The sequence below is a fragment of the Aspergillus udagawae genome (assembly GCF_001078395.1).
Source record: "Aspergillus udagawae IFM 46973 DNA, scaffold_1, whole genome shotgun sequence".
NCBI classification, from domain to species: Eukaryota; Fungi; Ascomycota; class Eurotiomycetes; order Eurotiales; family Aspergillaceae; genus Aspergillus; species Aspergillus udagawae.
This window is the reverse complement of record NW_025091264.1, coordinates 4,401,651-4,427,651: the sequence shown is the minus strand read 5'-3', so window position 1 is coordinate 4,427,651 and position 26,001 is coordinate 4,401,651. Positions and strand designations below refer to the sequence as shown.

The 26,001-nt window shown below is 51.4% G+C and overlaps 8 protein-coding genes across 8 annotated transcripts; 6 read left to right on the top strand and 2 right to left on the bottom strand.

Moving 5' to 3' along the window:
- Positions 1-319: 319 nt before the first annotated feature.
- Aud_001444 (uncharacterized protein) lies at positions 320-1,216 on the top strand (the record flags this gene model as incomplete). The annotated part of the gene is made up of 3 exons (XM_043286942.1): positions 320-357; positions 500-785; positions 836-1,216. 3 exons carry the CDS (start codon positions 320-322, stop codon positions 1,214-1,216), a joined length of 705 nt encoding a protein of 234 aa, XP_043142877.1.
- Positions 1,217-1,428: 212 nt separating this feature from the next.
- On the bottom strand, positions 1,429-2,214 carry Aud_001443 (uncharacterized protein; the record flags this gene model as incomplete). Its single annotated transcript, XM_043286941.1, has 1 exon — positions 1,429-2,214. The coding sequence occupies one exon, from the start codon at positions 2,212-2,214 to the stop codon at positions 1,429-1,431; it is 786 nt and encodes a 261-aa protein (XP_043142876.1).
- A 721-nt stretch (positions 2,215-2,935) lies between these two features.
- Positions 2,936-4,877, top strand: Aud_001442 (oxidative DNA demethylase; the record flags this gene model as incomplete). Its single annotated transcript, XM_043286940.1, has 2 exons — positions 2,936-3,099; positions 3,164-4,877. The coding sequence occupies 2 exons, from the start codon at positions 2,936-2,938 to the stop codon at positions 4,875-4,877; spliced, it is 1,878 nt and encodes a 625-aa protein (XP_043142875.1).
- Positions 4,878-12,036: 7,159 nt separating this feature from the next.
- Positions 12,037-13,729, top strand: Aud_001441 (putative HLH transcription factor (Hpa3); the record flags this gene model as incomplete). Its single annotated transcript, XM_043286939.1, has 4 exons — positions 12,037-12,250; positions 12,302-13,039; positions 13,111-13,350; positions 13,404-13,729. The coding sequence occupies 4 exons, from the start codon at positions 12,037-12,039 to the stop codon at positions 13,727-13,729; spliced, it is 1,518 nt and encodes a 505-aa protein (XP_043142874.1).
- A 1,569-nt stretch (positions 13,730-15,298) lies between these two features.
- On the top strand, positions 15,299-18,880 carry Aud_001440 (uncharacterized protein; the record flags this gene model as incomplete). The annotated part of the gene is made up of 1 exon (XM_043286938.1): positions 15,299-18,880. The coding sequence occupies one exon, from the start codon at positions 15,299-15,301 to the stop codon at positions 18,878-18,880; it is 3,582 nt and encodes a 1,193-aa protein (XP_043142873.1).
- Positions 18,881-19,171: 291 nt separating this feature from the next.
- Aud_001439 (uncharacterized protein) lies at positions 19,172-19,774 on the bottom strand (the record flags this gene model as incomplete). The annotated part of the gene is made up of 1 exon (XM_043286937.1): positions 19,172-19,774. The coding sequence occupies one exon, from the start codon at positions 19,772-19,774 to the stop codon at positions 19,172-19,174; it is 603 nt and encodes a 200-aa protein (XP_043142872.1).
- Positions 19,775-21,169: 1,395 nt separating this feature from the next.
- On the top strand, positions 21,170-23,415 carry Aud_001438 (alkaline phosphatase family protein; the record flags this gene model as incomplete). Its single annotated transcript, XM_043286936.1, has 3 exons — positions 21,170-21,637; positions 21,694-22,957; positions 23,015-23,415. The coding sequence occupies 3 exons, from the start codon at positions 21,170-21,172 to the stop codon at positions 23,413-23,415; spliced, it is 2,133 nt and encodes a 710-aa protein (XP_043142871.1).
- A 635-nt stretch (positions 23,416-24,050) lies between these two features.
- Positions 24,051-25,763, top strand: Aud_001437 (BCS1 and AAA domain-containing protein; the record flags this gene model as incomplete). Its single annotated transcript, XM_043286935.1, has 1 exon — positions 24,051-25,763. One exon carries the CDS (start codon positions 24,051-24,053, stop codon positions 25,761-25,763), a length of 1,713 nt encoding a protein of 570 aa, XP_043142870.1.
- Positions 25,764-26,001: the final 238 nt, after the last annotated feature.

Genomic DNA, 26,001 nt, shown 5'->3' with positions numbered 1-26,001 from the left:
GAGCGTCAAAATGAATCCTAGAATCCTTTCCGACATGGCGATAAACGTCGAGGCAGCCGGTAATAATATTTCAAGGCAAGAGTCATCGTTCTGCTGTGACGTAGCCTTGAAGGCAGGCTGGCCGCTGGATAGCAGACCGAGACAAGTGCGCATTCACTATTTCATGCCAGCAGTGGCAACGTGACCCTTCAAGAGAAAAATTCTCCCAGCCCTGGGATATACCAAGGCTACAAGAGAGTCTGCATCACATCAAAACTCGCTTTTCGTGCAACGTCTCTGCTATCACCACTGTTATTCGCTCACCACCACAAGCGGAGCCATGCCGAGCAAAGCACACCAACACACTCAGATGCGAGGGTAAGTAGAGCTTCTTGTGACATTAATCTGTACCCATCTCTCTTGATCTTCTCTTTGGCTATCTCTTCAAGTCACGTCCCTCCCCTCAAGATCCTGTCAGTTTCTCCATTCTACCACTGCACTTTGGTCTGACAATCGTTAGGCTTCTCCCCTCAGCTATCGAAGACGGAAAAGAATTGGACCCCAAAATGAAGCGCATCGCCCGCGAAGTAGAGGAAGATACCCCGAAAGCCGAAGCAAAGGGTGGCCCTAAAGAGACCAAGTCTAAGCCAAACCCAGCCTCCAAGCGCGTCAGCTTCAACCGCGAGGAGATTGCGAAGGTTATGATGGCTCAGTCCCAGGCAGTTCGACAGGCCACGCTCGGTCTACCTTTCCAAGCTCGTGACGAAGTCGGCAAGAATGTCCCAGGGCCCAATAAACCTCAGAGCGTAAGTGTTCAGAGGTCTTGCCCTTCAAGCATCGCTCACACATATCCTAGACCAACCACAAGCAGCCCGTGTACGACGGAGCCACCAAGGGTCGGCCCCCCCTCTCGAACGAGGCTATCGCAGCCATCCTCAGATATACCAAGCCGGAGTGTAACAAGGCCCAGACCTGGGTTCATGCTCATGAGTTCACCAAAGCAGTTCAGGAGAGAATGAAGGCCAAAATGGAGGAACGTGAGGACCTCCGCAAGAAGATTCATCGCAAGCTGCATGCTCAGTTGATGTTGAACAACCCCGGCGCGAATCCCACCAACCTCCATGCAGTGCGAGGCGACCAGATGGACGATGGTACTAGCAAGCTGACTCCGACGGAGAGGGTTCAGAGAGCCCACGACAGACTTCAGAAAGCATTGGCAGAAATTCTGGACGTGTAGTTGTTGCCTTGCAGCGTTGAAGATGTTTGGATTCATCTCAACTGGTCTGCTGGTCCCAGATGGTTGGCATGTCTCCCTCTCTGCTGTCTCTTCTTGGTGGGTGAATGTGACATGATGAATCAACAAATGACGTGCTATGACTGAATCGGTCTGACCATCTGGCATGGAATGTACAATAATGATCAGCTCTTGTGAAAATGGACAGTGTCTCTTCAGATTTTCTTGTTCTTGCTCGTCCCTTTAACTTGTGTTGGACTATCCAATTTATCTACCAACGGCCGATAAGGTGAGGCTACGACATGCTCAGGCGCCCGTTGCGAAGTTTCTGGACGTCTCGGCTCGCCAGGAGACGGACGCCGCAATTGGTCTTCATGCATGCGATCCAATGGTTCACCTACGACTTGATACTTGGCCCAGTTGATCGGTGGCATTCGGACCACGTTTTGGGGCGCTGGGATCGTTCCTATCTCGGCCAACGCCTGCTTCGTTGATTCCCCTGCCGTGTCGCTGACCGGTTTGTCGTCTTTATGTGTGAAATTGATGTAAGCTCCTTGATCTTTCGCTGACGTGAGATTCCCCGCGGCCAATTCGCGAGCAAACCCCTCCGGATCCGCAGCAGCAACCTTCTTCAACTTCTCCAGGGTCTGTATATCTCGTATACTCTGCTGTTTCTGTAGTTGCAGGATAGAAATGGCGGACCGCAATGCGATCGCATCGGGGTTCTCACTTTCCGATATCGGCACGGGGGTGGGCTCTTGACCGAAGACCACCTGGCCCTGTGTGCTTGGGAAGTTGGAGAGTGATGCATAGGGTGGAGCTGGAGTAGTAGGTGAGGGCGATGTAGCTGGGGGTGCGAAGGGATGGGAGGCTCCGTTTGCCATGGCGGAGTCGTTCGCCGGGGCGAGATGCGACAGAACTGGAGTCATTGGGGAATAAGGCGGGCGGGGCGGCGTGCCTGGCTGATCGTCGTTCTCGTGGTTCTCTTGCGCTGGCTGCATAGTACCGTTCTCAATTCAATCAAAGAAGGGTATTCATGCTGTAAAGGCAGACAAAGAGACGAGTCGACCTTGTTGAAATGGCAAAGAGTCGAGTAGATCAGGTTGATACTGTGTCGTGTTGCAGTGATGACTGACCGAACAATGAAACAACCGGGAATGACGTCTTGCCGCTTCTGCCTGGTTCGGATATTCGGTTCTTGCCGACCGAGTGGATGTTGATAAACAAAAGAGATGAAGCTATTGCCGGTGTTCTAAATGCCCGTGGGCGCATCCATTTGCTGGCATTAAGCAAAATGAGCAGTGAGATTATTCTTATCAAAACCAAGCAATCCTGGTCATGGTGACTTCTCATCTACAGAGTGGTATTGATGGCCTTGTAGCCTTATCGCAGGCTGATTGCAGGCCACATTAGAGCGATACCTCAACAAACATTTAATACAACAGGGAAGTAAAGGTCAGGTTGAATATCTCTTGAATTTATCATTCTGAGCCTTCTTAAATCACTTTTACAATCGAAAAACAAAGAGATCATTGACATACTAAGATAGACCATGGGACTATCCATGGGCTGACCGAGGGATAGTGGGTGGCCTGATTGATCTGGCCGATTCCCTCACCGCCTTTAAAAAAGTAGCGAAAAAAAAGGGAAAATGATCTTCGTCCATTCTGAGAAGAATACTCCCATAATTCTTCGATAAAAGTATCAATATATACTTGCAAAATGAAGCGGAAAACTGATACAAGAGAGGCTCTGAATGGCAATGGCCAGCCGGAGACCAAGAAGCGCGCACTGTCAAACGAAGAAGTGGCCGGGCGCTTTCGTGATGGCCTATTCGAGCCCTCGGAGCAGCAGAACTATACCAAGGCATACGCCCAGTCTGGCCCGTAGGTATCCCCTCGCATGATTGCTCACTCACAGAAAAAGTAGAGAGGCGCTGACAGGAGCAAGTTACAAGCATGGAGTTATTCATCCCCTAATCGAGGATTCCCTTTTGCGATCGGTCCGTAACGAGATCCAAGAACACCTCGACTTCACCGAGAAAGAAACCGATATCTACAAGATCTTTCAGTCTGGCGATCTGGCGAATCTGGACGGCTTGGACGATGCTTCTCTGTCAAAGCTACCTTCATTGCTGAAGCTGCGTGATGCCCTGTACTCTGCCCGATTCCGTGAATACTTGTCGGCCGTGACGGGCTCTGGCAAGCTTAGCGGGCGCAAGACCGATATGGCCATCAACATCTACAACGAGGGATGCCACCTTTTGTGCCATGACGACGTGATTGGAAGCCGCCGTCTGAGCTATATTCTGTACCTGACTGATCCTGACACTCCCTGGCAAGCCCAATGGGGAGGTGCTCTACGCTTGTACCCTACTACCACCAAAAAGGACATCAACGGGGAGGACGTCTTAGTTCCCAGCCCTGATTTCAGTCTGAGCATACCCCCGGCATTCAACCAGCTCAGCTTCTTTACGGTCCAGCCCGGTGAGAGTTTTCATGATGTTGAGGAAGTGTATCACCCCAAGGAGGGTGAGGATAGATCGGCCAAGCGCGTGCGCATGGCCATCAGTGGGTGGTTCCATATCCCACAGAAGGGAGAGGATGGTTACGAGGAGGGTCTGGAGGAGAAGCTCGCCGAGCGAAGCAGTCTGGCGCAGCTCCAGGGCCGCGGCGACATCTACGATTTGCCCCAGGCCAAGCCGGTCGTGTGCGACAAGGAGCCGGAGGTCAAGGGCAAGGGAAAGGCCAAGATGGAGGAAGAGCCCAGCTCCGAGTTCAGCGAATCCGACCTCAACTTTCTACTTCAGTATATTGCGCCGTCCTACCTGACGCCCGACATCGCCGAGGAAATGTCCGAGACATTCTCGAACGAGTCCTCACTCAACCTTGATCGTTTCCTGTCCGATAAGTTTGCTGCGCGTGTACGGGCCTATATCGAAGAGCAGGAGAAGCAGGAACTTCCCAAGTCCTCCGAGGAGATCCAGGCCACAACCGAATGGACCGTTGCTCGCCCGCCGCACAAGCAGCGCTATCTGTTCCAGCAGCATGGGACCGTCACATCGGACCAGAAAACTCCTATCCAGGAATTGCTCAATGATCTGTTCCCCTCCCCCGCGTTCCGTAAATGGCTGGCTTTGATTACCGGTGCTGAACACATCACGAGCTATGATTTCCTGGCGCGTCGCTTCCGCCGCGGGCAGGATTACACGCTCGCGAGCGGATACGACGGCGAAGAGCCCCGGCTCGAATTCACGCTGGGCCTGACGCCCACACCCGGCTGGGAGAAGGAAACGGACGAGGACGAAGAGATGGAAGACGAGAACGGCGAGGCGCAGGAGAAATCCAAGGCGAAGGAACCTGCCGCGGCGGATGAACCTGCGGTAGGCGGTTACGAGATCTACATGGCCGGTGACGACGAAGACGACGGAGACGCAGCCATCTACAAGTCGGCCGCGGCGGACGAGGACGACGGCATCCTTTTCAGCACCGCCGCGGGATGGAACCGGCTTAGCATCGTCCTGCGCGACAGCGGCACTCTCAAGTTTGTCAAGTACGTCAGCGCCGCGGCCAAGGGAGATCGGTGGGACATTACCGGCGAGATGGGCGTTGACTTTGGTGACGACGAGGACGATGAGGATGACGAGGATGATGACGAGGAATAGACCCGACAAAAGTGACGATCTCTTAAGCTAGTACTGTACATACATATGTTTATTCTGAATAGAGCGTTGGTATACGAAAAATAGCTTGCACCGCAGACAGCAATACGTTGCTGCCTATCTGATCAGCCAGTCTCGTGGCTTGGACTTGATCATCTGTAGCACAGCATAGCCATCTCACTCGTAGACTATCTACGCCTTGTTAATACATACGGTTTCCAGCCTACCCCAAGTATACTAGTGATATTCTAGTCCTCTGTCAACAGACTTCATTCCCCGTGGTCCTGACAGCCCTCTCCCACGACCCAAGGACACCACTGTCACCATACTCTGCACACTTGGTTAATCGCATGCTAATACATCGACACGTAAAACATTGATGCTCTTGGCATTTTTGTAGTCGGTGCCAATCACAAGCAAATATTGAATCGCAGCATGCGCACAAACGCGTCGAGTGCTGACTTATCACTCCATGCATTGTGCATGTATCTAGTGCTTTCTTCTGCAATGTCGATCGGCATCATAGTCCTCGTGCTCGATCTACTCTCATCGGAAGACCTCGGAGAGAAATCGAGGAGGACAGCAAAGCACATCTGAAAATTGAAACATGCTGAAGATCAGTTGCAGGGCCGTAGTGACGCCACATATGGAGTGTCTATCGTGGAGCTTAAGATAGTGGTCAGGAGCTGGTGTTCAACCTGCAGCTCGCCTGTGGAGTCTGCGACAATTTACTGTGTCGTGTCTCGTGCGTGGTCGTGGTCATGTCGTACTGATGACTGATGCAGGCAGTCCAGACTCAACGGACGGAGTAAGACTCCCACACCGGAGTATCTATACCCCTGCAATCTCTGTGCTGCCGAAGACGCTCTCCGTCAATGCAGGAGCTGACTCGCCGGTCGCCATCCTGCCATTCGCGCGAGCAGAGACTAGACAGTAGACCACAGCAGAAATCAACTCTCGGATCCCGTGGCGCCGGAATCGGACCTAATCCCGCCATGGCAGGTGCAGTCGTTTGCCTGGACGGTGTATGAGATAGATGGGGTGTGTTGGTCGATTGGACAGGGGGGCCATGAACGACCGCGTCCCTAGACGGGGGCTTCGCGAGGCGTCCTTGGACGATCATCGGTAAGCGACTTTCGTCCGTGGAATCGATTGATAATTGATTGATCACCGTTAATCAAGCGACGGGGACGGATATTGAACTAGTCAGGACACCCCTGTTCTGTCACACGGATCTAAGACGGAACTTGGGTGCTGCGGTCTGTAAGCTGCAGAAGAAGGGCCGCAATCACCCACACATGAGCCCATTTGTCGCTGGCGGGTAATCACATAGATAATCCATCATTCAAGAATCAGCCGATAGTTATTGAGGAGGAAGTAAGATGCTGATGCTGACAGGGGTAGTCAGACATAAATACAGCCCCGCACAGTCTTCTTGGCCATGGCCATTCATCAGGTAACTTGTACGCATACGCAGTACTCCGTAGGGTAGGACGGAATTTCTAATCCATGGAGGACGGATAGAAGCCATGCTTGCCGGATCATTAGATGCATGGATCATGGAGAATGAGCCTGGATTCGTGTAAGTATAAACTAGTCTACTCTACAGCAGCGACCAGGGATAGGACCTGGGAAAACGGCGCAGCGCACTGACTATCAAGAAATAAAATAAGTATCGATCTTGGCTTACCTGCCAATCTGTCTTGTTTGCGCTCGGTCGGCCTGCTTTGTATGGTCTTGGACGGGATAATCCGTAAGGATAGGACCCATGATTAGGGTTGCAACTTGCAAGGCATATCATCCGGGGCGAAAAATGGTAGCAAACTCCGAGTACTACCATGGCGCTGCCAATCAGTTATGATTTGGCACATGGTGCACGCTAACAGGGATGCCTTTGAATGCTGCGGACAGGTCAGATCAGCCATGGGCAATGGCATGGTTTGCTACTGTTACTCTGTAGATACCAGATAGACCCTTTGCAAGAGTCGGTGTTTCTTTGTTTGTCAGCACTCGACATTTTCCAAAAATGGATATATGCTTATTGTAAGCTACCCAATACTCATTCACATACATCAAGCTTTCTCAGTTCTTTGTCTATGGGTCTCCACATGATCGAGCATAGATGCATTACATCACGACTTACCTAAGTGCAAGGTTACAATTATTCAGCGGAGTAATTTACTGACAACCGGGATCTTGAGCAAGGGCTATCAACTAAGACTTCGGAGTCTCACACTGCAGAGAGTGACGAGGTGGGGCCGAGGACACAGAGAACCAGGATATAAGCGCCACCACCTTTTTCCTGTCCATTTCCATGTGTGAAAACCGTCTCGCACACATACTCTAGTGCAGTACAGGGCACGGAGTATCCAGGGTTGATACTCTGTGAATAAGTTGCGGTACGCGCCGTAACTTCATAGTAATATTGCTAAGGGTAAATCAAGCAGCCTGTGGCACAAATCCATCCCATATGCGATCCACATGTGCCCAGAGAATGCGTGGCAATGGTCACATTCCATCCCGGCAGGGCATGTCTAGACATTTTCTCAAGGGAGGATTGCCTATTATTGCATGGATTTGATTCACCAGAGTCAAAAATAATGACGAATAATAATGAAGTGGAAATATCGGAGGACAGAAGCCGAGTGGCTGGGCCAAATATGACTCCAACGGCCAATACTCCAAATGCCCAGACTCAGACTGCTTTTCTTAGCGGCGATCATTCCACCATGGTCGCCATGTGTCTGTACGTTTGCTGGAAAGTCAAAGCATGTGCCACTGCCACTCCGACAACCTAGAGTCCTACCGCGTAAGCCAAAGAATGAAAGCGGAAAATGGAGAGAATACAAGTACGGAAGTACGGAGTACAGAATTGAGAAAGGAACTGCCAAGATCTCATATTTCAATGATGTCCACACTGCTCAAGCCACCCGCAAGCAGCCGCACATCGACACTCGTCTGGCAGCTGGTCCCTGCCCCCCGGTCGCTGGTGCGCCCCTCGGCGTTTCATGCCGCTGTCACCACCACCAGTCATCACTACTTAGGACGCAACACTCAGCCTTGGTCCAAGTATCCACAACGATTTTCATACGCCTCTTTCTTATGAAGGTGGGAAAAGAAAGAAAAGACAATCCAGGGCTTCAATCACACTTGCCCCCAGCAGTGATTCCATAGCGTTGAAAATGTACTTGACAAAGTTTCTGGATCTGTAAGGAGAAGGACGGACCATTCTTCTCTCTAGGGTAAATACCACCGCCCACCACACTTGCCACGGTTTTGATCATGCCCCCACTAGACCGCTTAGGGCAGTTCGCAAAGCGTGGGACCCCTGAGGGCGATCGTTCACTGTAGCCACGTGAAAGCGCTACGGAGCGCTAGTTCTCTAGCTGAAGGTAAGCAGTACATAGATACTAGTCCAGTGGCCAGTGACCTGTTTAACAGGCCAGCATTAAGATACCCATCTCGTCCTCAAAATACATATCTTTCACGGCAACAGGAAATACGTAGGTTCATATCGTAAATGTTGGAGGGTCGAGGGACTTGAGAGTTCATGTGTCATAGACTCATGCGGACTGAGCAGGGCCTTGATATTATGCTGCACAAACGGCTAAATGTACGCCGATGCAATTTATTCCAGATTATGCAAAAAAGTGAGTCTCTCGCAAATACGGATATAGGAGATCCTTAACCTGAATTCCAGTGATGCATCGACTCAACTTCATGATGTAATTGCCGCAGTCGCAAAGCACATATGGGCTACGAAAGGTGCAGTTTTTTAGTTTGATCCTCTAGAACACTCTTCGAAGACACTCAATAGCCCGTTGAAATAATAGAATCACTTCAACGAAGTGCTGTCAACCCCTTCTACGGATCGATTGCCGTAGTTCAAGGCCATGGGACCTTCACCTTTCACAGCGCGTGCAGTTTCTATCGTACTGTATGGAGTGCTACGTTGCATCGACTCAGTAATCTGTCCTTGATGGGCCCCACTTCCCGGACTGGCTAAGCTGAGTTGGGACTCTGCTGACCTTGACGGAAAGACTCTCTTTAAGACAGACTAAACTTTTTCCGTTCTATGGATCTCGGACTCTAGAACCCTCATGGTTTCCGGAGCAGTTTAGGAGTGCTGTGTGGTGGGGCACCTGGCCGATGTTAGTTGCTTAGGTTGAATTTGGAGCCTCACCAGTTTATATTTGAGGTCAAGCCAGTTGATATTTCAATTGTCACTGTTCTCATGAAGAACGGGCTAAACTGTTGACCTGGAGAGACTTTAAATAGAGCTTCAAACCCGCTGTTCATCGTCTCCGCCGAGTCCCTCAGAGATGGAGGTGGGGCAAATCAACCGACACCCAAACCGACTCCTTTCATGGATGCGGGACTGCAAGGTGGGTGCGGTAAGATCTACGTGATAATTGCCTAAGACAGAATCCACATTTGCCTAAGTCAGGCAAGCTCCAGTCGCCGTTTTGTGAACAATTTTTAGTGGACTTGCTCTGCACTGTGGTTGTAAGACCTGAAATGGGACTTTGCTATCTACGCAGACTAGAGGTAATTACAGGTAACTAAATAGATAGAACATGATAAAAATTCATTAAATCTCCTTGATCTGTCTATGCATTGCTTAATCACCTAGGGTAAGCACCTAGGATCTAGATAGGGTAGGTCAGGAATTGTCCCTGACATTTGATCACGCACCTCACTTGAACGCCAGTATGTGGTCATGGCACCTCCAGCCATGTTCAACGACAATTCCTCAGAAACAGCAGAAATCCAAAAGGCCTCGATTGCGATTGCCAACCCCAGCCGAGGCGGTTACCTCGTGGTGGTGGGTTCCTCGTTGCTCGCAGGATTAGTGCACATCTATTGCTTGGCTGGCCCCACGCAAACTTTCTGCGGGACTCTATCTTAATCGGAATAGACCGCTAGATATTATCTGATATTTCTTGTGCGAGCTAGCTACTCAGAATACTCAGGGTTGATTACCAGTCATCTTGGCAGATAATAGTCGTTCCAGTAGGAAGTCCTATGCATTTGGTCGCTGTGACAGGGCCGATGGACCCTTTTAAATACACAGTACGCGCAATAATGCCAAGACATCAGGCTTGCTGTTCTACTTTTTGAGCCAAACATTTGTCATGTATCCTAGGAGCGATTTTGGAACTTGGATCATAGATGCATAGCAATAGGCACCAATCTGAAAGCAAAAGGAAAAAGAATGAAGATAGATAGATTTCATGCGCATCAATAGAATGTAGAGATTCGGTGGGATGTGACTTGTGTGTGGGAAGGGGGCTTGCATTCCAAAGGAATGAATGATGCTATCTGATGGATTATTCGATCTCGTCATTCCTTTCCATTCTCTCCTTGCTTGTGGTGTCTTACTTATGATTATTGTGACTATTATCGCTACCACGTAGTGATAGAGTCCCACCACTGCGGCAGCCGCTGCCACTGCATACTACCCCATACATACTCCTCTTCCTCATCCATCACTAATCGCCACGAGGTCTTCACCCTACCCTTTCACAAGCCTGTCTTTAGTACGACTACTATTTTTTCCAAAGAAGTACTTACTAACTGCACCGCTAGCCATTTTTCTTACCATTTCTCCTCTTCTTCCTCCCTCATTTCATCATAACTTATATACATATCATTTACTGCAATCCCTTCTGCCATTTCCCCGCTTTTTCGGCTGTCTCAACTGGCACTTGTGGTTATCAGAGCCAAACTTTCCAGCCCTTCCCGTTCCTTCAGAGTTTACAATCCTTCTTGTCCCATTTCCTCTTTCCGGTGTTCGTTTCGAAGTTCGAAACGCTCTAGCCCAGGCATTGATCGATAGTTCCCGCTGCTAGGCTCGCCCCAATCCACTCCCAAGTTTCGACTCCAAGTCTAAACTGTCAAAACACGAGGAGAGAGCCAAGTTTCCCAGGTGTCCCAATTTTACTGCTTGCCCTTTTTTTTGGGTCAAAGCTGTCTGTTAAAAGTCAGAACGACGACCCTTCCCGTCCTTCTCTACAGTGTCGCCCTCCCGTCTTGTTCAAAAGTATTTGCTCTTCGCATCCACCCGGCTTGTATCTACACGGACGGGTCTAATAAAGAGTTCTACAGCCGATCTGGCCCTACTCTTACTGCCCAATTGTTCATTCGCCTTGCAAAAACCTCCCCTGTGCCACGTTTCACCACACCTTCCGACCTTCCGAGCACGCTGTACTTTTCGCAAAAGGTAAGCTCTTGTGCGATCGATTGCTTGAAGATCGTGCTGCCCTTCCCACTATCCTTAATATTGGTTACCACCATTTTTCTCTGGCAAATTCAGTCGATCCAAACTGACGCGACTCTGACTTTGTTCAGAGAGGAATATTGTCCGAGTATACGAGTCTAGCGTCGTTTTCGTCTTTCTTTGTTCCCTTTATTTTTTTTTTCGCTGCGCTGGTAGCCTCGACTGTACTACGGAGATCCGGCCATTCTGCCACCGTCCTCCACCTCTCATCCTTCCCGCCAACCACTTAGAGCATCGCTCTGACCACAAACGACGGGCACGCCTGCACGCAACCACCCGTTCGACAATCTCCTTGTTCTCTCGTCTGTTCGACTTGAGCTTCGCAGTCGTGCGCACTGCGAAATACTCTTTGCGTGGTCTTGATTGCGCTGCGCCCATTTTGTCGTCCGTGTCGACTGAGCCCTGGGATTGCGCCAACTGAAAAAAAGCCCCCAAGTCGCATCGCCGAGGGAGACTGCGGTTTAAAGAGACCCGAACTTCACCAATCGTGACCACTTGAATTGTTACCATAAATTGAAGCTGATATGCGGATTGCGACCGTCGGCGTTCAGATTTAACCTCGCAGAGGACTCTCTTCTACCTTGGCAGCGTGCCTGGCAAACTTCGATATATCGAGCGTGAAACAGTTCCTGTCGCATTCGGATTCTCTCCAATCCTTCTCTGTGCCGATAGTCGCTAGCACGTTGACCTCATTGCTCCTTTCTTCGTTCTGCGACTATATTAGTCCAGCCGTCCAGCCGTCCAGCCGTCGAGTGTTTACGTGACCTATCACCCGGATTATGAAATTGTTTAACCAACGTGACGTATCACACCTTTAAGCCATCATCGGATTAACCACGATTTTTCGCTATTATCACCATTCGAAACCTCTCGTCGTCCGCCATGGAAACCACTTTAACCCATCGGCCGTGGGAACCTACCACAACAGGGCCGCAGAATGCTCCGGTCTCTTCTGCGCAAACATTACCCTCGATTTCAACTCTCACTGCAAGTATGACCAGCAACATACCTCTCCCCGCAGAGAAGTCTCCAGGGAATGCGTCGCTGAATACGATAGAACGCGACTCAGGAAACTGGTCAATGCCGCAAAGCACAAGTATGATTACTTGTTCTACATCTGCCATGTCAGGCACTGACAATATACCAGGATCATCCACCTACTCCACGGCGACGAACGGGACCGGCAATTATCCCTCTCTATCCTTCCTCACTTCCTCTCAACCGTCTCCGAATCGTGGCTCTGTTTCCGAGCGATCTCCCTACCCGAATGACCACTCGAACACGAATACCCCTTCCTCTGCCGGCGCTCATCCGTCTCCCAACTTTGGTTCCCAAACAAATCCAGCCCTTCCATCCCTCAACCAGAATTTCGATGCTCCTTCTCAACGCGGCAGCATTGCGGAGCCACCCGAATCGCGGCGCAGTAGCGTTGATAGTAGGATGAATCAGGGAATCAGCTCCCTGGCCATCAATCCCGCCTCACCTTACCACAGCACAAACGCCTCCCAGACATCAATTGTGTCGGGATTGCAGAGGGAACGTGGGATTTCTATGGACGTAAATATGAACAGTTCATACCGAGGACCACGCTACTCAGGGAGCCAGCCCCTCTCTCCACTCGGACCGCGAGCCGGAGAGCACCGTAGCTTTGCGGCTGGCCGCACTGCTCCCGCGATTTCATCAAATCCTCGCTCCGAAATTTATGCTGCAGAGACGCCTACCGCCGGTCTTGCCTATGCCTTTCCCGACCCCGATGTTGCGCGATCCAATTCGATGTCTTCCACAAATGATAAGACTCAGCATCCATTCTCAAGGAAGGGAAGCACTGCCGAATCATTGGCTAGTAGTATCTACTCGGACGCGCGATTGCCTCGTGGCCAACATGGTAGGTTTATACTTTTTGTTCTCTGATAGTGCAATTCTAGCATGCAAATAACATTGCTGACTGCCCTCTAGAACTCCCTCAGAATGTCCACCACCATACTCTGCAGCACAAACAAGTACGCGATCTCATCGGAGACCCAGAGCCGCCCACCAGCAGTACTCCATACAGCCGCACGCCCGAGCTGCGAGTAACTCACAAGTTAGCGGAGCGCAAACGTCGCAGTGAGATGAAAGACTGCTTCGAGGCATTGCGCATGCGGTTACCTCAGAGCCAAAACAATAAATCCAGCAAATGGGAAACCCTGACAAGAGGTACGGGTTTTGTCATCGCTTCTTCGATCGCCTGTATACTGACTTGCGTCTAGCGATCGAGTACATTGGACAGCTGGAGAAGATGTTGAGTAATGCCCGTCGTGAAAACGACGTGTTGAGGAGCGAGGTTGAAGAGATGCGGGCTCAGCTGAATCAACAACAAGCGCACCAACAGTCACGGCCGCCGTCAATATTCGAGCACCACCCGATGAACGGACCACAAGCCAATGGACAGTCGCACGGCCCTGGTCCGGCCTTCTCTAATTATGGCCCTAATTCTTCTGCAATGATGCAAGATCAACCACGCACATTGCCTCCACTGGTGAATAGCTCCGTTGCTCCGATGCAGGGAGTGCAATATACCGACGACCGTCGGTAGGCTGTCATTCTAGCAAGGCCCTTGATTTGAATTTTGATACCATTCCCCCCAACCTTCAACATAGCGGCGATTTTGTCTCGTGCCGAGCTTCATACTTTTGATATTTTCTTTTCTCCTGACTCTGGGCCCTAGATCTGAAACGGTATGTTACTCGCCTGTAGATCTCATTCGGGTGGTGTATCTTGTTCTGAGCGAGACTTGTCTGTTGGCCTCTCTTTTTTTTTTCATCACTATTGCCCAGGGCAATTCATACCCCGATTATCGTTCTTCTTTTCATTTTTTGATCTCATGATATAGTTTCTCAAATATTGTGAGAGGATGTGTATGAGCTACAACGACGTTCACTGATTTTTGCACGCTCGGCTCTTTTCTATTCTCGCTTGTTTCTTCGATTTGCCCTTTTTTTTTTTTTTTTTTTCCTTTCAACATCATGACATGTTTACTTCATTCTGCATGGGATCCGCCAAGAGCAATTGGTTTTGGGTATGGGATACATTTGATGGCATCTTTCTATCCGTCAAAGGACTCGACCAACGGGGTTGACGATGTTTCTGTATGATCTATCGAAACGGAATAAAATTTCAAAATAGCAACATGAAGCCTTCCTCGGGTGTTTGGTATAAGGTATGAGATATAGGACGTGTTCCGGAAATAAACAGACAAAATCCAGGACGATAGATCTGAGTGTATTACGCCATGTCGCTGTCTCCACCGAGAGACTCAAAAGTCTCTGCGAATAAGACCAAAGGCGTTCCTGGCTCTATTTTGGGACGATCTTCTCCTGATTGGCACTCTTGCCTCTAATAACCGTGCCAATCCTTCTCTCTAAGCGCCCGGCCGGGGTTGAGAGCAGGGCGGCTACAGCTTCGTCAGGACCCCCCGCGACCCAATGATATCTTCTATATCCCATCTTCGACACCATCCTGCAGAATCTGGTAGTCCACCTCAGTCCAATCAAGGCGTTTTGGACCGGCAAAACGCAACAGTCACTGTAGCAGCTATGGAGCTCGGAGATTTGCCTGCGTCGTGCGTCGAGGATGGAGGATCTCAACACAATGATTCATTGGTGTAGTAGGCAGGTACATGAAGCATGGGCTCTAGATCCATCGCTAGTAAAGTAGCTTTTCAATTCCTGCAAAGCTTCTTGCATTCTGGTCTTCTTTTTCTTTCTTGCATCCGTCTGGTTTGTTCTTGCAGGGTACTTGGCTTCTATTTGTTTGCTTTGGAGTACTCTCTCTCTTTCTTATCTGCCGCATCTCTTCATTGTTTCCGTGTGATGAGAACAATAGCGGATTCATTGTTGCGTTGTTTCATTCAGTGGTTATAGTCTCTCCTTATTCACTGGTTTCTTGCATGTGCTTTGTTCAGTCTCTTATACTCGCGAGATTTCTTTGCCTGAACCCGTCCAGACGAACACTTCCTCTGAAGACTCCCGCGCGTTCCGTTTTATACCGTGCTGGCTTGCTGTTAAGTCTTACAGTCTGCCCTGGTACGTCCTGGGACTGCAGAAACCTATACAGAAACAGAGTCGCTCAAGTCTAACCCGCATTCGTACAGTTAAGAGACGAGATGCCTCCTCAACCGAAAAGGCCAGAAATGCAGCTACAGATTCCCCAAGTCCCAAATTTTCCACTATCGTCCCCAATCACTGAGGAAATCTCCAGCCCAGCTGCATCTTCGGATGAAGACAGAGAGATGGAACTGAGCCGTCCGTTTGACTACCTCTCCAAAGTGTCAGACAAGAACCCGTTCCTTAAGGCAGAATCCACAGGCGCGAGGCGAGACCGCTTGGTTGAACGCGAGATCGGTGCGTTTGATACTGCGCAGATACTAGCGCAAGGGAATAAACCCAAGGGGTTGAATTTGATCACGGACCTTCCGATTGGAGTGCCCAAGATACAAACTGGGGCGGCAGGTCCTGCGTTTGTGGATCTGAATGATCTGAAGCTGTTGTCAAAGGTTCGTGAGAGGGAACGGGCCTCGCAGAAGATCAGAGGCATCTTGAAGAATGGGACGGCTCAAGGCTTCCAGCGCCTACCTGACGAGGCTTCTGATCCGGGAAGAAGGCGGTTGTCCTGGCTCAGGTCGGAGATTACGACGTCGCCGAAGAAGAAGAAGAAGTATAAGGACGAGCTGTCGCCTTCTGATCGGCCCATCATGATCGGGTATACGGTACCATTTGAGGATTCGGTGCAGACTCAAGATGACGGAGCAAAGGGACTAGATAGCGCGGGAAGCCAGTGTACACCTATGACGCCTTCGATTGTTGTAACTCCCGCGAAAGACGAGGGCTTCTGGCAAGGACTTGCCCCGGAGTTCAACCGTCCCCGGGCCACCTCCAGTATCTATTCGCAGCGCACGTCATTCATTGAAAGTGGGAGGCATGAGATTCCACCAGTTCCAGCCATACCAGCGTCCCATTTCGAGGAGAAGAGGAGTCAGCCCGACCCGTCTCGGAGGGAATCTGTCCTGTCAACAAGGAAGCAACGCTCATTCTCAACTGGGACCGTGTTTGAGGAGGATGATGGTCCGCGACAGGGACTGCGTGCTCGTTCTTTCTCCACGGAGAGCTCGAAGAGAGGGCTGGATCGACTGAGTGTGATGACGGATGCCAATCGACACCAATCCCAGGGCTGGTGGACTTATCTCCTGTCGCCTATGCTGGGACGGTCGAGCACGATAGCCAGTAGATCAACCCCGACCAGAACGGAGCGACCTCCTATGCCGACGCTCCTCACCAACTCGACGGTATCAAGCGATGAGTGGTGGGAGAAGGAAGTCTCGTATTTCTCGCCAGATACCCCTGAGACGGCCGTAGCCACTAGAGGCGAAGTGATGAATTGGCAAGTGGGTGTTGCTAACCCCTTCGCGGATGCCAACTCCATGCACGTCAATCACACCGATGAAAAGGAAACAACGGAGATGGTGTTCCAAGGGGAGACAATTCAGGGCGCAGCTGCCGAATACTACCAGGCTTGTGCCCATGAGCTATTCAGCGGAAGGCCGTACTTCGAATGCATCAACCATGTTTGTTCTATCACACCGAAGGATAAGATCCCGGTTCTTCTTGCCGGTTCTATTGCCAGGCCACAGAATAACGAAAAGAATCTCCTCATCGATGTGGATGACGATGTGTCTCACTCAGGTTCTGTGAATCCTTTTGAGAGCGCCTCGCAATCTGGCGCTCGTTCGATATCCGGGACCACCGCCGTGGATGACCAACCCGCATCTCCTTTGATTTCAAACACGGGAAAGAAAAGCCTGGAGAAGGCCACAGCAGATGGACCAGGAGACAATTCTCTTGAGTCAGAACCCTTCGAGAGAGAGCCTCCTGTCTATGCAGGGAATCGACCGGAGAAACAAGCCTCTCACCTCTTCTTCCAACCAACGAACACTATCACTCCTGCGGCCGTAAACATTAACATTCAACCACCTGAACCCCTACCAGCGGCCTCTGGAGCTCCGCAGGAGAGAATCATCCCTCAATATATTGTTGTGCCACCTCCGAATCATGGCAGAGACGGGCACCTCCAACCACAAACCCCCGATGCCACGTCTCCTGGTCTACAGCAAGCAACAGTGAGGAGTGGGTCAATCCCATTGACTGAGATGACTTCTGGACCAGCCCCAGCTTATACTGCCCGTCGCAGCGAGTCGCCTACACTGCCGCCTCGTATAGACCCTGTTCCTCTCACTCAAGAGCAGATGACGCACCCTTGGTTCGAAAGAGAGAGGATCGAAACCCGACGACGAAGACTGGAAAAGGAGGACGCTATTGGAAGGAAAGCTGGTGGACTCTGGCGAGGCAGAGGCTGTTTCAGCAACAAAGGCTGCTTCGGAAGGCCTGGAAGAGAAGGGCGCCTGAGACGTCGGTGGTATATGGCGATCACGACGTTTTTTGTCCTGATTGTAGTAGTTGCCGTTGTCCTCGCAGTTATGCTGACCAGGAAAGGGGACGGCACACCTGTTCAGTCGCAGTGGCTCAATTTGACCGGCTATCCACCGATGCCGACTGGCATTGCGACAATCGCAGGCTCAGAGCCACAGGCCCAAAATTCAGGATGCATCACTCCATCCACACTCTGGAGCTGCGCTCTGCCGCCGGAACAGCAGTCAAACAACAAGCCGTACGCGCCGAATCAGCCCAGCTTCCGAGTCGAGATACGATTCCGTAACGGGACCTATGCGAACAGCACAATGGTTGCCAACACTTCAAGCCACAGGACCAGAGATACAAGTGGATCATTCAACCCATCACCATCGCCTCCGACTATCAAAGACCAGACCTTCCTGGGCAATAGCACCGACCAAAACGCCATCCCCTACGCAGGCGAAGAGACTCCCTTCTTCATCACCATCCTCTCGACTGCCACCCTCTCTTCATCCCGACTGTCTCGCCGATCTAACAGCTCCTTCCCAGACATCGAATCCCTCATCCCATCTCCCGATCTCAACTCCGACGGCACAGCCGCAGCCGCTACCCTCTATCCACTCCCTGAATCCCAGCCCGTGCGCCTGTACAACCGGGGCCAGGACACAGAACACTACGGTTTCTATACGTACTTCGACCGCTCCATCTTCCTCGAGAGCCTTGCCCCTCTCAACGGCAGCACGACAGACAACTCCCCCGCAGACACCAACGGCGGCGCCAGCGAGACCAATGCCCGCGTCCGCTGCACATGGGCACAGACTCGTTTCCTCGTGCAGATTTGGACGCAGCCGACTCGCGCGCGCAAGACACTCCTCCGCAGTAATCCCAGCGTCAGTCCTAGTACCACACCGACACCATCTTCCCTGTCCTCTACCTCCCCCGCCTCAGGGACAAGCAGCCCAACCGCATCCTCCTCCGCCACAGACTTCGTCCGGCCGGGGTCGTTCCCGTACCCGGTGACCATTACGGTGGACCGACACGGCGGTGTTGCAAAGGAGAAAATGGTGTACTGCTACGCGATGGAGGAGAACCAACGTGTCAACTCGACGGAGAAGAAACTGCAGGTTGAGGACAGGGGGTTCGGTGGAAAACTGGTCAATCCGGCGCCGGGTATATTCAACCTTACCTCCTCGTCGGACGCGGATTTGAAGCTGGATGGAGTTGATGGGGGAACGGGGGGTTGTTCGTGCCAGTGGGTGAATTGGATTTCTACGTCGTGATCTTCGCGCTGCATCCAGAGAAAAGTCATTTTACCATGTTCAGTGGCTCGCATTTATGAATAGGGAGTTTGTGAGAATCATAGTTGTTCACGTAGAGAAAAGCTGGGCTTTGATCTAGGAATTAATGATTAATTTGAATTGCTTTATAAAGATCCCTGACGTCAATTTTAACTGTCAAACAGATTGCCACTCAAGCTAAACCAACGCCCGATCTTGATAATAACATTGTAATCTAATCTCCGTCTATCCACCGACATCGCCAAATTACAGTCAAGGACATTCCAATTCCACTCAAACGAGAACCATCAGGCCAATGGCAAGGCTACCCAGGGCAGCGAGGCCAGGCACGACGAGGGTGGAACCAGGGCTGGTATGACGGGATGTGGTGGGTTTAGTGTTCTCTTCGCCATTGTCATTGCTGCTGCTGCTGCTGCCGCCGCTGCTGCTACTGCCACTCTTGCTGCCACTGCCACTGCCACTGCTGTGGCCGCCACTGCTGCTCGACTCCTCAGTGGGATCAACGACACCAACGTAGTCGCCTGTACCGGTAGCTTTGGGAAGCGGGGCCGTCGAGATGCCGGCGGCGGAGGAACTAGCAGCTTCGGAGGATGCGGCGTCGGTGGGCTTGATGAGAGGGATGCTTGTCGTCTCGGTGGGATGGGCATCCGCGCTAGAGAAGACAGTAGAGACGTCGCTCTCGGTTGCTCCGGAGGCGCTAGTCTCGGTGGCGGAGGGGTCTTTATCAATGACGGGGGTGGTCATAGTGGCGGTTTCGGTTGGGGTAGTGGTTATTTCGCTGCTGGTGGATGTCTGGTGTGCTCTTCTGTATAGGCCTGCGTTGGCGGTGCCGGCGGCGAGGGCCAGGCCGGCGATGATCTGAACGGAGACACGCATTGTGATCTGTGTTGTGGAGAATAGATGTAGAGATAGTATGGAGAATGAAGCACAGGTGCTAGAAGGCTCTGAGGCAAGGTGCAAGTCGCGAAGTTCAAGGCAATCAGTTGAGGGTAGATACTTGATAAAATCGATAGCAGGTGTTGAACGATGTCGAGGGTAACTTTTGAATGGAGTCTCGGGGTTCTTATAGACCAACGAGGCCCCTCAATGCGGCTGCCATCAAGTGTATTCGATGATCAAGCATGTCCATGTTCGTTCTCGTTCAATCAAAGCGCTATTCCTGGAATAGGTTGGTTGTCAAGAGGCGGAGGAAAGCATAGTACTGCATCTGGAAGAGAACGAGACTGAAACAAACACATGATTGTCCATTTCTAGAAGCTGCCTAGGCGCGATCCCTTGTAAGACACCGCCTGCAGAAGTCTTTCCAGCTTCAGATGTTGATTGCCTCCGAGAGGAATGTTGTGGCACGTGATATACGGCTTCAGGGCTACCCTCCTCATCGCCGGAAACGGAAAACAGTGTTGCCAACAAACAAACGAACGGATTCAGATCACCCACAGTAACTCCTTGCTTAAGCCTTTGTTTCCGGTATAACTTATCCAAAGAAGCACTCCCAGCCAGAAACGGCCGGAATATGCCCTGGACTGCGTCTTTGACTTCCCCGCAATCACCTCCTATCACCGGAGTGAGCATATACGCATCTCCTTCCAAAAAAGCTGATGGCGATTCAAGGATTTCATGCAAGCGACAGAGACAAAAGAAGACAGGAGGCGATTGTACTGCAATGGTATATTTAGTATATAGCGACCATCATAGACAGGCGGTATGAGACGGTGGCCTATTGCATACTTATGCTAAATTGTATGACCGATGGATATCATTGTAGCAGCGTAGACAAACAAATGTCTTCACGTTGTCGATGGATACATTGCTGCATGACCTTGGAAACACAGCTCCGTTCTAGCCATGTAGACCATTATCAGAGGACTTGTTGAAGGCCAGCGGCCAGCCTCAAGTGTCCGAAGAGTTCCTGTCCACTCATGAACATGTTCTGGTGATATAGATTTAAGCATGTCCAATCAAGCTTGGAGTATCTGATATATAAGATGTGTACTTAAGCTGTGATCGACACCACTTATCTATCTGTCCATATGCTCATTCTTCCCCATATCCATGTCAAAAGAGGACTGAGGAGTGTTGATAGATGGAGTGTGGAGAGCTGGGAAGAGGCGCTAATCTGTATTAGGTAAGGCAATCCTGATCCACTTCGACATTATCACGGAGGAGCCACTTGAGGCGATCATTGTTGTCCATGCTGGTGCCATCAACACTCGAACCCTCGTTTCTGCAATTTCTACTCTGTGTATGTCATGACAAGGGACCTGCACAGCCATGCCTCCGAGACCTGATCTTCTCAGTCCCTCCCTCCTCTCCCCCGGTGATTACGACGACGATGCCTCCTCCTTGCGATCCATATCAGAGCAGGACTCTGACTCCGACGATGACGAATTCCTTCGCAAGTCTCGCACTACACTAGAGCTGGCCGAACATGATCGTACAGTACTGGAAGAGGAGGAAGAGATGGAGAAGTTGTTGGTCAGAAGCGGGCCAACTCATGGTCTGCGACGGATCTTCAGCCCGAACGGCAGCAGCGTTAAGATCGGGAAATACGAGCGGAGTCGGGATCGGAGGAAGAAGCGACAAGATGAGCGCAAACGGCGTCGTCGTAGTGCTGCAGGAGAAAATGGGGAGCTAATGTACGAGATGGAAGAGGGCTATCGAGAGTCCGAATCCTCGCTCCTGAGCGGTTCCTCGTCAGAGCTAGACCAGCGATCCGAGAAGCAGTACGCGGATAGTCGAGTAAGGGTGGGCTCTTGATTCGTTTTTCTTCATTTCAAACTGCTAATCCACTGTAGCCACGGCGAATTTCTTGGACCAGATTGGTACTGGTCTTTGCGGCGGTCTTGGTTTTGTTCCTGATATTCCTGCTGGGTGCATACAAAGCCTCAAGTGGCTTCCGGGCTTCGCATTCTCCCCAACGTCTGCTTTCCAACGGAACCGCTCTCTTTGGTCCTACCACCATTTTGATTTCCCTCGATGGGTTCCGGGCGGACTTTCTCGATCGTGGTCTCACGCCGACACTGAAAGCGCTTATTGCCGACGGAGTTTCGCCACAGTATATGCTCCCCAGCTTTCCCAGCGTCACATTTCCGAACCACTTCACTCTGGTCACGGGCTTATATCCAGAAAGTCACGGTATCGTGAGCAACACTTTCTGGGATCCTATCCTAAAGGAGAATTTCCACTACACCAACCAGTCAATCAGCATGCAGCCTAAGTGGTGGAATGCCGAGCCATTGTGGATGACAGCCGAAAAGCACGGCCTTAAAACTGGGATTCATATGTGGCCTGGCTCCGAAGCGCACATTGGGGGCGTAGACCCAACATATTTGGACAAGTACAACGGGTCAGAAGAGCTCTCGCGAAAAGTCGATCGGATTCTGGAGCTGCTTGACTTGCCAGGCGCAGAAGCAGAGTCCTTGGTTGACCCCGAGCGACCGCAGTTCGTCGCTGCATATGTTCCCAATGTTGACGCAGATGGGCACACGTTTGGCCCGAACAGTACAGAGATACGTAATACAATATCGCAGGTTGACAGCATGTTGGCCGAGCTGATGTCGGGCCTTCGAAATCGCAATCTGACCGATATTGTCAACCTTGTTATTGTTTCTGACCATGGTATGGCCACAACAGCTACGGAACGGTTGATACAACTGGATGATTTTATTGACCTTGGTCTGGTCGATCGCATTGATGGATGGCCATTGCGCGGTATCCGGCCGAAAAAGCCTGAGGATCTTGAGACCTTGCAAGATCAGCTGGAAAACCTGACGCTACAATACCCCCATGCGGTGGAAGTCTACACACGGGAGACAATGCCTGAGAGATATCACTTTACCCGCAATGACCGTATTGCTCCACTTTGGGTGATCCCTAAGACCGGATGGGCGATCGTCGAGCGACCAGATTTTGATGCTCAAGAGGCCATCCGAACGGGAAGAGTTTATCATCCAAAGGGTGTTCATGGTTACGACCATGAGCATCCTCTGATGCGCGCAATCTTCATTGCTAAGGGCCCTGCGTTTCCTCATCCACCGAACAGCCGGTTAGAAGTTTTCCGTGAGCAAAACCTTTTCTACAGCAGAAAGATCCAAGTATAAGCTAACATGGGTTCAGAGAATATCAATGTGTATAACTTGGTTTGCGATTCTCTGGGGATTGATCCGCTCCCCAACAACGGAACGCTGCGCCTTCCACTACAGCCAGTGGGCCGTCATTCTGATCAAGCTGCGCCGGTTGTCGACAAGCCTGCTGACCCTCCGATCAGCAGCGCTACTGTGAGCCTAGTCTCCTCGCTGACCATGACACCGGCCTCCACTTCATCACGCGTGTCTTCAACAGCTCTTGTCCTGCCAATTTCACCGTCAGAAAATGAGTCCAGCTCGGAGCCACAAAACCAACCGGAAAGCGACGACGAACAGGGCCCTACTTGGTGGGGAACCCTCTGGAGCAAAGTTGAGGAGCTCAAGAACTGGGCCAGTGATATAATCGAGACCGTCAAGGACAATATTGTGTGAATGTGGATAGATGGGCGATGTTCGAGAAGCGTAGATGTCTCATTTACTGGAGCGTTACATGTTGATAGAGCCGACTATTGTCGGACTAATAATCTAGATACCCCTTTGCTTGTTAGATGAATGCATATTCAATCCACCCTAGAAGCATGAGTAAATACTACCCATAGACCATTGCCAAACCAAACCGATTTTGGAACCCCGATCGCTAACTTTGCTCACTATAAATGTGGACCATCCGGATCAGCCGTGGACCTGCCGCAACTGATGCGTCGAATGGCTCCGCAGCAATGAGTCAGTCTCAGCGCAGTGCCACCCGATTTTTGCCCAACTTGATCTCCGACAAGGTTAATCTAGCCTCTTACTGACTAGAATGTAGTCATATGCGGGGCATAGTCAGTTGAATGGAGCCGCAGTTACACTGGGCTTTCTACATGAGGCTTACGATATGAGGCTCTTGCTGTGGACCTGGTTTTGTTGATGCCTATTGTTCAGCTGGTGCAACATGCGCGCGGACCTACAAGGCTGGCGGCATAAAAGGCCTGGGAAACGTATATAATGAGCGATGAAGACAGCTGGTCTTCTTCCGTTTCATTGACCTTCTCATCGTCGTCGTCATCGTCATTGCGTCCATGGCTATGCCGAACATGGCCTCATATTTGGACCACAACGTCACCAACAATAGCAGAAATGCCACCACCATCGACACGGCTGTCCTGGACGCCTTTATACCGGGCTACTCTGTCCTCTCTCGCTTTCTAGTCTCCTACCTCCAGATCGACCTGTCGTACTACCTGCCCTTCCTTGTGATGGCAGCCGCAGTTACCGCCTCCCTCCGCTACAGTATTAAAAAAATCGTCCGCCTGCTGGGGGAATACTTCACCTCGACGGCGGAGATCCGCCTCGACGACGAAATCTATAATTATCTTATGTTCTGGATGGCGCAGCAGCCGTTCACGAAGCGGACGACGCATTTCGTCGCGGGGACGAAGATCAGCAGTGGGATGCGGTACTGGGACTCTGATAACGGCGAGGGGTCCGATGACGAGGACATCGGTGATGACGACGACAGTGGTAACGACAACAGCGACATGCTGGCCAACTTCGATCGGTACTGGCAAAAGGTCATCAGCAAGGACAAGTACCGCACGCTGCGGTTCACGCCCGCCGAAGGCACGCATTACTTCTGGTACAAGGGGCGGCCGCTGGCGTTCATCCGGGAGCGGGAGGAGAACAACGGCGGCGTGAGTCTGCGGTGGGTGCCGGAACGGCTGTACCTGTCGTGTCTGGGGCGGGACCCGACCGTCCTCAAGGAGCTGCTGGCCGATGCGCAGCGGGCGTATGTGGCGCGCGACGGCAACCGGACGATCATCTACCGCGGGCAGAAGAGCGGGGTGGACGACTTCGACTGGGTGCGGTGTATGGCGCGGCCGCCGCGGCCGCTGTCGACGGTTGTGCTGGACGAGGCGCAGAAGCAGGCGTTCATCGACGATATCAAGGAGTATCTGCATCCGAGGACGAGGCGGTGGTATTCGAATCGCGGCATCCCGTACCGCCGGGGTTACCTGCTGCACGGCCCGCCGGGCACGGGCAAGACGAGTCTATGTTTTGCGGCGAGCGGGCTGTTGGGCTTGACGCTGTACCTGCTCAGTCTGAACTCGAAGAGTCTCGATGAGGATAGCCTAATGTCGTTGTTCTCGGAGCTCCCGCGGCGCTGTATCGTGCTGCTCGAGGACGTCGACAGCGCGGGGATCACGCAGAAGCGCGCGGAGGACGACTCCGCGTCGTCGGCCGTGCTCGTGGAAAAGGTCAAGTCCAGCGCCGAGGAGAAGGAGCCCGAAACCACCACGAACAAGGGCGTTTCGCTCTCGGGTCTGCTCAATGTCATCGACGGAGTCGCCGCCAGCGAGGGCCGGATCCTCATCATGACCACCAACCATGCCGAGAAGCTGGATCCGGCTCTTCTCCGGCCAGGACGCGTCGATATGAGTATTGCTTTCGGATACGCTGACCGCGATGCCATGTGCGAGCTCTTCTCCGCCATCTACAGCATTCTCGAGGGTGATGCGCGGAAATCCAAATTGAAGTCCGTCAAAAAGCCGTCAGGACAGGGGGAGAAACATGTCGACGCTACAGTCGCCCAGCGGAAGCGGCAGCGATTGTCGCGGGAAAAGATCGCAGAACTGGCATCTGAGTTTGCATCACGCATCCCAGAGAATGAGTTCACTGCTGCTGAGATCCAGGGTCATCTACTCAACTATAAGAATGAGCCGGAGGCTGCTATCAATGCGGTCGAGGAGTGGGTGAGAAATGTTCGAGCCAAACGAAAGGAAAAGGAACAGTCTAAATGATATAGACCCGTGATACCCACAACATTATGTGCCATGAAACGATACGTTTAACAGATTGAAGCATCACCATGCCATCTGTGAAAGTTCTAACTGACAAACATTTACTAAAAACAAAGAAAAATGGCTAGTTAAATACACTCCAAAAATAAAATCCTAGGACTGACACGATATCATTGAGATCATCATAACGGATATCGCAGTAGAAAATATGTAATATATGTATAAATGGCCCACACGG